Genomic DNA, 10,000 nt, shown 5'->3' on the forward strand with positions numbered 1-10,000 from the left:
GTGTTACTTCGTAATCCCAGTTGTGGTGTTCCGCGTGTCCTTCTCTGAATGAAACATCCGGGTGTACTCCTGTTGCCATACCAGGCAAGGTATTTGCGGCGTATTTGTATCTCGCAGAACTAGTTTGAATAAACAATGAAGGAAGGAAGGAAGTCACTTTAGAGGTTTTCAGACCAACGTACCACGTGATTTTAACGGAAATAAAAGCCGCGCAGTTTTGAAGATCTTTACTGAATAACAAGTAGAATTCATAGGTTCCAAGAGCGGAAACAGAGTGATTGAGAGACTACCACAACGGGCAACTCTTCTCGAACAGCGTGGTGGGTTCTTTGATGTCCCACACAAGTGATGCTGAGACGGGGTCTACGGTGTATTACTCCTTATCTGAGTAAAAGACCAGAAAAGTCTAACCAGTTGCAAATGTAATTACAAAGGCAAACACTCTCTCTCGAGCGTCTCTCGAATTCACGAACCTCCCGCACCAAAGTCGAGTGCTATTCCAACGAGCTAAACTGGTCATCATCATCATTATCGTCGACTCGCCAATCTCCTTTCCAGGGCTTCTACCCGCCCTCTCCTCAGCGAAAAGAGCTCTGGGAACGAGAGTTGGATCGCTGTCGGGGGCCATCACAAAGCCTCTCAACAAAAGAACATCTTCAGTTAAGAAACTACCTTCACCGGGACAACCACAGTACATTAAGATATTACCCCTTGTCATTTCAAACCATTGACACTGATATCACTTCACTGCATTCTCTTTCTTTTTTAGATGAGTTCCTGGGGCTCGTGTGGACTTCATGTACGCCAAACAATGGTTAAATGTGAGTGCTGGAACTCAATCTCGGCAGTTCGTTCTATAGTCACCACCGACCTTACTGCAAGCTCTTGCGTGTCCCGCGTCAAGGCAAACGCCGCTCTTGCACCCATAGTCTGCTGCCCAGTGAACTGCGTGGTGTCGTCGTGGACTGGGTGGAGTCATTGCTCTACCACTTGTGGTACAGGTGGGTTTTTAGATGTGCAAAAGCACGTTGCGATCGTCTCAGATAAAGTCTTATAAATTTTCCGTCTCTTCCAAAGCCAATCCACAGTACATCTCTTGTACAAGCCGCCTGGTCATGACCTCAACTGAATTAGCTCCGTCGAGTGGCAAAGTCCAAGAGCGAGAACAAAGGCATACATACCCACGACGCAATTCCAGGAAAAGTTACACCAACTTAATAGCAACTTTGCTGTTGTGAAACAAGTGTGTTTATGTTTCGGTTACATTTGTGTCCGCGAACCGCAATTCGCCCGTGTGAATGCCAAACGTAAGCGGGACCAAAAGTCCAAGGAAACGAGATATTTTCCATTGATTGCGTAGGATCTTGCGTTTAGATTTGCGCTTACATTAGTTAATGCAGTTCATTTCATTTGTTCATAAGTTGCACGTAAGAAATCTGTTTATCAAGAATCAAAGTTTGAGATCACAACAGCTTCTCTCTAGTCGAAGTTACCCTGATTTAAACCAGATTTAAATTTCAAGACCAAAATGTTAAAAAATCTGGTATTCAAGGCCTTAACTTGTTTTTTTGGTTTTCAGGATCGGAGTACACGAACGCGCCGAGTTACGGTTCAACCGTACTGTAATGGTAGATCTTGCCCATCTTTGCGGCAGACAACTTCCTGTTCTCAATACAACAACAGAGACTGTGTGATGTCATCTTGGTCGGCCTGGTCGCTCTGCAGTAACGGCTGTGGAAGTGGATGGTCCACCCGACAACGCAGTATTATTACACAAGCGGTATGCCGCGGCAAAGCATGCGGAACAAGGTCTGAGAGACGGCAGTGTACTGATTATAGGGACAACAGAGATTGTGTGGTAGGTTGTTATGAGCTAGAAAAATATTTTTGTGATACTGAAAGGCTAGGGATGAATGTCAGGTTTGAGTTGGACTGGCACTGCGAGCGATAGCATGTCTTACCCATTGCGAATGATATACCGGTATGCCTATAAGACTTGATTATATTATGGAGAGAGGTTGTGAAGTGTCATGCATTAGAACTGAGGAAATACAAAGTTCTTTCCTTGCCTAACCATGTTTTTACGCCGCCTCCTCCAAGTATCCCACGTGAATATCAACATCCTTTATGACTGGTCGTTTCTACATCTTCATGTTCCAGAACTCCGTATCGTCTCCTTGAGTTAGGTGGCTGCCAACGTCACAAGCGTTTTTCAAAACATCACCGCTAGGCCTTGCACATTTTCTGGAGAGATGGGACAGACGTAGTTTGTTAAGCGAAGAAGAATAGACGAAGAATAGTTAGTAAAACGACTCTCTAGATTAGTAGCAATAGACAAAGGTGAAAATTTGACAAAAGCAATGGACTGTTAACTTTAACCCTTAGCACTTCAAAAGCTGCGTACTATCATTATAGGATAACGATTCGATAAAATTAGAGACTGTTGAAAGCTGTGCGTTGCCTCAGTCGTAAGGTAACTTTTTTTAAAGAAAGAGGTTTTACAGTACTCTTCAAGGAAAAGAGATTACATTAAGATAAAATTGTTTACAAGAAAACCACCCCAAGAGAAAAAATAAATATGTTCAACGCGAGCGTTGAGTTGGCTAAATCACGAGGAGCGAACTATAGACGGGTGCGAGACTCGAAAGAGCCAAGCTTGCAGTTCCAAAATATCAGGGGCGTAGCGTCCTTTACGCAAATACGCACGTGCGTACTTGAGAATTGGTAGGATTTTAAAAAATATTTTCTGTTATGAGTAAAAGCTCTGCGAGGCCCCTACAGTGTCATTCTCATCACCAGTCACCAGTTCCTGGTTAGTTTTGATGGAAAGGTTATGATGATGATGTTATAACAGAGTTTGTGACGTCATGCCCTTTGCTTGTAAACCCCCTGTTTGTGTTGTAGCTTGCGGAAAACTCAGCAGAAGGGTAGCATTTTCCTTTGCATTTACTCATTGAAATGTCCTTCGGAAATAGTCGGAGAGGGCATTTGTGAGACCCTAAATTTTAAAATTTTTTGGGAGGGCATGCCCCCAGACCCCCTTAGTTTGGAGTGCCTTTGGCGCTCGAAACATTCTTCGTGTGCGTACACATTTTAAATCTCACGCTACGCCCCTGCTAATTAGCAACTACCAATATGCAAGAGTGAGAATGTTAGATGATGTTGGTAGTGGCGTTCACTCTCAACACTGTTCGAACTTTGCAATGACGCCATTTTAGTAAATGCTATTTCTATGAAAACTGTACCCCTAACGAATGATTTCAAGGATGTAGTGACAAGGGTACAAAGGACCGAAGATTGTTGCACCGCGCTGCAGTATTCAAATTTGATTTGAAACTTCGTTTCACAATATGCAACAGTGTGTGTTAAAGGACGCAAAAGAAAAAGCATGTGCCGGGCACCCCATAATGTGAGATGAAATTTTGTGCTTTTTTTGTAGGTCAACTCATGGGGAGCTTGGGGAAACTGTAGTGCAAATGTGCAGTTGGTTACAAGCAGAGAACAAGAACAGTCACCATTCCAAAACGGTGTCGCGGCAGAGATTGTCCTTTACTTTTGGTAAGAATAATTTGACAAACGAAATTCAATGAATTCGACAATGTTATTGGTACCGCGTTAAGACCTCACCTTTCCCTCGAGAAAAAACCTCTGCTACGAAACGATTCGTTTTCCCGTTGAGCGTACGTTATCGTTGGTATAGAAACGACAGACATAAAATGGTTTGACTTCTCTGTGATTGGCCAAATGATAACCTTCCTGTCAGTCAACTGCACAACACTTAGGGCTGATTGTTTGACCCATGAGAGAGAGGTGACTTGTTTGAAAAATGGAGGCAACTATAGCGTATGTTCAACGGAAAAAGAAATCGTTTCGTGCCGTGGTAGACATTTTCTGGCGGAAAAAGAAAATTCCAGCAATAAAGACATCCGTAAAAAGACCAACTAAAATAAATGGGACGAAGGATAAAGCCTCTGCGAGCAGGGTATGTTTTTGGAAAGGAGGAACACGCTGAAAATAGTTGAACATTAGATGGCAGTAAGTAAAGTCGCCTAAATGGCGCTGTGAGTTGGCAAGAGAAAAGTTTGCGCTTGAAGATCAAACGCAAGAATCAGAGGGCCTGATTTCGAGGCGAGCTCGTTTTCCTCGAAAACGTAAAACGCACGCGAAGAGCGAGCAAATCTATTTTTGTTGCTCAATACATATCCAGATTTTTGGCTTTTCCTTCCCCAACGCGTTAGTTGTCCTTTTAGTTGTATGCACTGATGTATCCCTAACTGTATTGATGTAATCTACAGTTATGTATTATTGTTAATTATTGTAAAGAGGACCCGCATTCATTCGAGAACAGTTTTTTTCAAACTGAGGCGACAATCCTTACTTTCAAATTTTCAATATCACTATCATTATCATTATCGTGGTCGTGGTCGTGGTCGTGATCGTGATCGTGATCGTTATTGTTGTTGTTACCGTCGTCATCACTAATCAGTACGTTTTTGTTATTGTCGCTTAAACTGTGGCTTGCTGTCTGGGATATGAATATGTAAATAAGAACGAATAGACTTTTCAGTTTTACACACATATTTCCCCTGAAATTCTTTCCAGGAAAGTTCTCAGTGTGGAACACCCAACAATGGATGTGAACAAAAGTGTTCGAATGGCGTTTGTTCCTGCCTTCCTGGTTTTAACCTTGCTTCAAACAAAAAGAATTGCACTGGTAAAGATTGCAAAATGCCGAGGCCATCATATTGTGCCCCAGGTTAGTTAACGGGGACACAAATTATTAATCACTACAAATATTTGATTTGCCACGCTCATAACTCTTTTTTTTTCACTCCGAAGACTGGATTTCAAGGGCGCAGTTCGAGGAGTGCTACTATAGCGTGCGTTGTTATTTTTCTGTCGGCGCAATAATATACCAATATTTTCTGTTTAAGACTTCTTGTAGCTTGTAAACTTTGATAGAAACCAAATCTGAAGAATGAAGAAAATGTTTTTTTTATTGTTTGTTTTCTTGTTGCAGGTACTTCACTCGGCAGCAAGTGTAAGTACGCCAATGCCGTGTGTCCAGGAGGAAAAACTACTTATCCTGTCACGTGTTCGTTGAGTTGTTCAAAAGACTATTCTATAAAAGGAGCTTCAACTGTCACCTGTCAGACTTCAGGCCAATGGTCTTCTTATGCTACGTCATACTGTCGAAGGAACAATGATCCGCCAACACAGGTTAGATGGCCGATCGCCCCTAGCTGGAAACGTTTAGGGATATGACAAAGTGCCCCCTAAAATATTCTATTTTCCTGGATCTTAACTCAGTGCCATTCTCGTCACCAGAGCCTCGGATCGACCCAAGGCTCTGGAAACTCTATGTAGGAGAACATGCGCTGTGGGGTTCTTATAGCCAAAAATTGGCTATTTGAACCTTACGGCGCCTGCTCACTCCTCGTGCTAACATGAATGCACCAATTAGAGACGCTTTTGATTGTTCTTTACGAAAACCAATGAGAAGACACTTTGTTTCAGGGTTCCCCAGAGCTCTTCTCTCCCTTCGTCAAGAGAAGAGCTCTGGAGTCGAGATTGGACTCAGTGCCTAAATATATTCATGACCCAAACAACAAACGCGCGCGAAAAAAAATCGATTTAAGTAAAAGAACAGTAGTATTTGTATTATTTGTTTTTTTAAGTGTTTGCCACACATTTTCTCCGCCGCATGTCTCAAGTGATGCTTTCCTAAATGTACATCACGCACTGTGGCGCCCTCAATTTGTTTAGCAAAAGAACCCGAGCTGGGCGATGTTATGCGCCGATCAAATCGAAACTTCAACATCCATACATCCCTTTCTCCCCCCCCCTCTTCTGTGCCCGGGGACCTGTGCCTGCATGGGGTGAGCAAAATTGAGTTTCAAATCCTTTTTTTTTCTTGTCGGGCGCCGAAGTCTCTAACAGCTTTAAAACACGTGTTTGGACGAGATGGAAGAGTTTAAAGGAAGAGATATAGCATTTGTGAGTGTTTACAAAAAAAAGGTCTTCAAAAGACGACAGGAGCCGACGACGATTGTTCTTTAGTAGGGTATGACAGACAAATTCGACGATAGGGTAGGGCATTTAAACACCATTTTGGCCCGACGGGGCAGGAATTTGAACGATCCATTATGGTATTTGGAATGTTCCAGAGTTAAATATTGTTTAGTCCTGAACGCTCCATAAAGGCAGATCGAGTTATCAGTTTCTATTATTAGCCCTAAGGTCACAAGTCGCTATTATTAGATTGTTTTGTCATACTGTAGAAGTCTCTAGGACACTGACCGAAACCTATATAAGCAAGCTCAATGTTAATTACAGTGTGTGTGAGTGTGTAAGAGTCGGATTAGATTGGTTGGATTTGTCTGTTAATGTGAAACTACCCATCTGAAGTGATTGAAGGCCGTTGTGTTGTCGCGAGACCTGGCTGAATCTCTCTATCTCGTAAACAACCGACAACAATGGCGAGGCCTGAAGTTAATAGTGTGCCAAAAATTAAATGGGACAGCCCGTATGGATTTCAACAGCATACTAAAAACTTGCGATTCCTTCAAAGTACAGTATCATAGTTTAGTATGTATTTTACGTGCCTAATATGATTTGTAGATTCAGGTAAGAGAATAAAAACGTTTATGGACATTTTGAGCAACTTTGAGTTCTTGACAGTGCACAAAATTCTTTTTCCCTCTCGAATTTAACGATATTTTCAATCAACAGAAAAAAACGTTTTTTTCTTCAGATTTATCTGTCTGGCTCAGCCAGTGTTCCAGAAAACCAACCACGGGGCACTCGTATCGGTTCATTCAGCTCAACGGATCCTAACTCAAATGACCGGCACATCTACAGCATTGTAAGAGGTGGAGCAGGCAAGTTTGAGCTACGTGGGGCGAATCTTTCAACACTGACCACCTTTGATTACGAATCTTCTCCAAACAAGTGAGTATCTACTGTTACCTTCACTGCGCCGTTGTCAATGGAGTATATTCGTTTTTGTTTTTGTTTTTTTTTTTTTAATTGCTCGTTCGGGTGATGAGAAGCAAACTAGTTTCTGTTGATAGTCTACAATACCGGACACACTTAGTTGGAACTCTTAACAGTGCCTCTGTGATGAAAAAAAATCTCTTCCTTTTTTTCTTCAGATTTTGAAAGTGCGTTTGCTTAACACCTGACTTGCAAATCTTGAGCTTTGATTTTTATCGAAAGGCCGTTTACTTTGTGTAAGTTTTGGATTTCACGGTCCGCCATTACTCACGTTCAAAACTGACCGATTAGACTATCCAGAGGGTTGGATCCAGGGAAAGAGACGTCAAAGGTTCACTAGCTTGAAATTTCAGTGTGTGAATGCAGCTTATTATATACGCAAAGCGCGAGTTTAAAAGTCTGAAAGCCCAAAACTCCCGTGCTGCATATAAATTCTGCGGTGTACACACGAATTGCATTCTTAAACTACAATAGGCCATTTTACAGTTTTTTGCTCAGCGACCTCGCCTATGAATGGCTGCGAGGCTGCCGGTGACCTTGCATTGATACAGCCCCCACTGCTTTTATCATGTAAATTGTGTTGTTGTAATTCTAATTAGTCCATATTAACATTACAAAAGCACGGAGGTTTGTATCAAAACAGGGTCACCGGCAGCCTCGCTTCCATTCTTAGGCCAGGTAACTTAGCTACAACCGTAAAATGGTCTATTGTGGGGTGCCTTTGACGTCATTTTCTCCTCGATCCAGCTCTCTCAAGAACTTAAAGTTAGTAATGGCCGACTATTAAATCGGAAAATTCCGGTTAAAATAAACAGGTGTCTTTTTGAAATCAAGGCTTAAAGCTTTGGTCGCTTAGTGTTTAGTTAACATAGTTTTGAAATCCAAAGAAAAATAAGAATTGATTTTTGGTCACATTGCACTTAAACGAATGGTCTAGAATCATCGTGTTTCAAGATCGCAACTTATCCCGTTTCCCCCTCACCCCCAATTCAATGTTCTGTGAGCATTTTTCGGGCAACTGCAAGTAGTGGTGAAATCAATATTGAAAAAGGGGGTTTAATAGTGAGGATGGTTGTTCCAACAAATGTGACGAGTATTATAAGGTTGTTGGGATGATCCATTGGTCAAGTAATTTGGTAATTAATTAATTAATTTGGTAATTGTCTTCTCAAGGCATCCAGGTATATTAACAGACGAAACCCACGACTTGTATCAACAGTGTTCCAGTTGAATTTGCACACATTCAAGGTGCTTTATCGTATGTTTTCATTAGTAAAGATTGTCTTTCTTTGCAGATTTACTCTAGTAATACGTAGCACAGACAACGGCAGCCCACCAATGAAACGCGAGCAAACATTTACCATTTCTGTAACGGATGTCAATGAAAAGCCCACAGCAATTCAGGTAACCATGCCTCCAGGAAGATAAGATGGACTATTTTTTGGAACGAGAGAGATTTGAATCTACTGCCTTGAAAACAGTTTCATGATGCTAGACCGGCCCTACCACGACCGCGCAAGACTTGGCTTTAGTCGATTTTTGGTCAGGTCTTTTACTCGAAGGTTTGCCTGTAGTATCAGTAGTATCAGCGAAAGGGCTTTATGGAGTCCTGAATACTGAGTAACATAGGTTCCCATTAAAAGCTTTACACTCTATTTTCATATACAGTAAAAACCTTTCTTTATGAACTTTAAGACTCAGATTAAACAAAACACTTGAAACACCCTACAAACATACTTACGCTAAGGGCGCTTTCCATTTGTCAAAACTGACCGGTCAGGCCATGGCTGGAGCAGTCATTTTGACAATGAAATAGGTTTTTCCCAAGAGTTTTTTCTGAAAAACCATCTCTTTCTTGCATGGTATTTAGGATTTGACCGATCTGGTCGGACAGTTTTGATTAAAAGTAAAATTCTCGTTACTACGGGAATGGTCTGGCCGGTGAGTTCTGACAAATGGAAAGGGTCCTAAGAGTCAGTCAGGAAAGTCTTTGTTTTGCTTATTAGTTTTAGTTCTTACTTCTTGCCGTTCCATGCTTTCTTCATTGCCTCCCTTTTCTGTACTTTTCTTTGCTGCTTCGCCTTTTTTCGCCCTTCAGGGTTTTCCTCAGGCCCCCACTATCTGCCTATGGGCTTCCCAGGATTTGTAAGTGATGAACATTGAACAAAGCACGTTTTAGGCTTAAACGGTCCGAAAAAGAAACGTTTAACCTTTGGTCAAAAATTATATTTTCTTATTAAAAATCATTTAAACCACAATCTGTTTTCTTTCTCATTCAGTTGTCAAGAAACTCGGTCAACGAGAACAGTGACGTAGGCACAGTTGTGGGTAGACTCACCACCGCTGACCCAGATAAAGGACAGTCCTACACCTACACTCTACTCGATGGCGCAGGCGGCAGATTCAAAATTCAGGGAGAAAATGTAAAGGTAATAATAACCATCTTCCGACGTGATCAATTTGAATTCTTGCTATTGTTACGTCGTTCGGTGTGATGTCTCGAGGTGTTGCTTCAAACAAAGCTCCGGCAGGCGGATTTCATGTTGTTTCAAAAATATAATAGAAGTTCAACTGATTTGTTATTTTTATCAGTGCGCTGAGAAATAATCCGACAAAACCTAATGTTGGAAATCTGGAACATAAGGAAACCACCTCAAAACACTGATAAACCTGCGTTACTGTCAACACTATATTACTCTTCCCACCCTTTTGATATGACAAAAGTGTGCCAATTTATGCTTCTGAAGTTAATTAGCCAAGAATGAAACTGGTATGAACAGAGGTTGAGTTGAAAGAGCATGAAAATGTTATCTTTGTGCGGTCTCCACAAACCCTTAAATTTGTTACCCTTTCTTTCTCGTGTTGAGACGCACGTGCACAACGTAAAAAGCGTGCAAAACTTTACTTTATTTTTTATTTTTTTTTTTGGGAGGGGGGGCTTATTCAATATGTAGCTATTTTGTGAAGCTTTTTACTACTGAAATGTTGCCACGGGTTTGCTGCC

At 41.6% G+C, this 10,000-nt stretch overlaps 1 protein-coding gene across 1 annotated transcript in view; it reads left to right on the forward strand.

Annotated features, from left to right (window-relative positions):
- Positions 1-1,719: 1,719 nt before the first annotated feature.
- The window catches only part of LOC138038334 (protocadherin Fat 4-like), a 42,169-nt gene continuing 33,888 nt past the window's right edge, over positions 1,720-10,000 (forward strand). The window contains exons 1-7 of the mRNA XM_068884139.1: positions 1,720-1,858; positions 3,440-3,558; positions 4,603-4,756; positions 5,021-5,220; positions 6,755-6,951; positions 8,292-8,400; positions 9,276-9,425. Coding sequence (XP_068740240.1) covers positions 4,729-4,756; positions 5,021-5,220; positions 6,755-6,951; positions 8,292-8,400; positions 9,276-9,425 — 684 coding nt within the window. The 5' untranslated portion in view covers positions 1,720-1,858; positions 3,440-3,558; positions 4,603-4,728. The remainder of the gene's footprint in view (positions 1,859-3,439; positions 3,559-4,602; positions 4,757-5,020; positions 5,221-6,754; positions 6,952-8,291; positions 8,401-9,275; positions 9,426-10,000) is intronic.

Source organism: Montipora capricornis, chromosome 2, assembly GCF_036669925.1.
Source record: "Montipora capricornis isolate CH-2021 chromosome 2, ASM3666992v2, whole genome shotgun sequence".
Classification (NCBI taxonomy): domain Eukaryota; kingdom Metazoa; phylum Cnidaria; class Anthozoa; order Scleractinia; family Acroporidae; genus Montipora; species Montipora capricornis.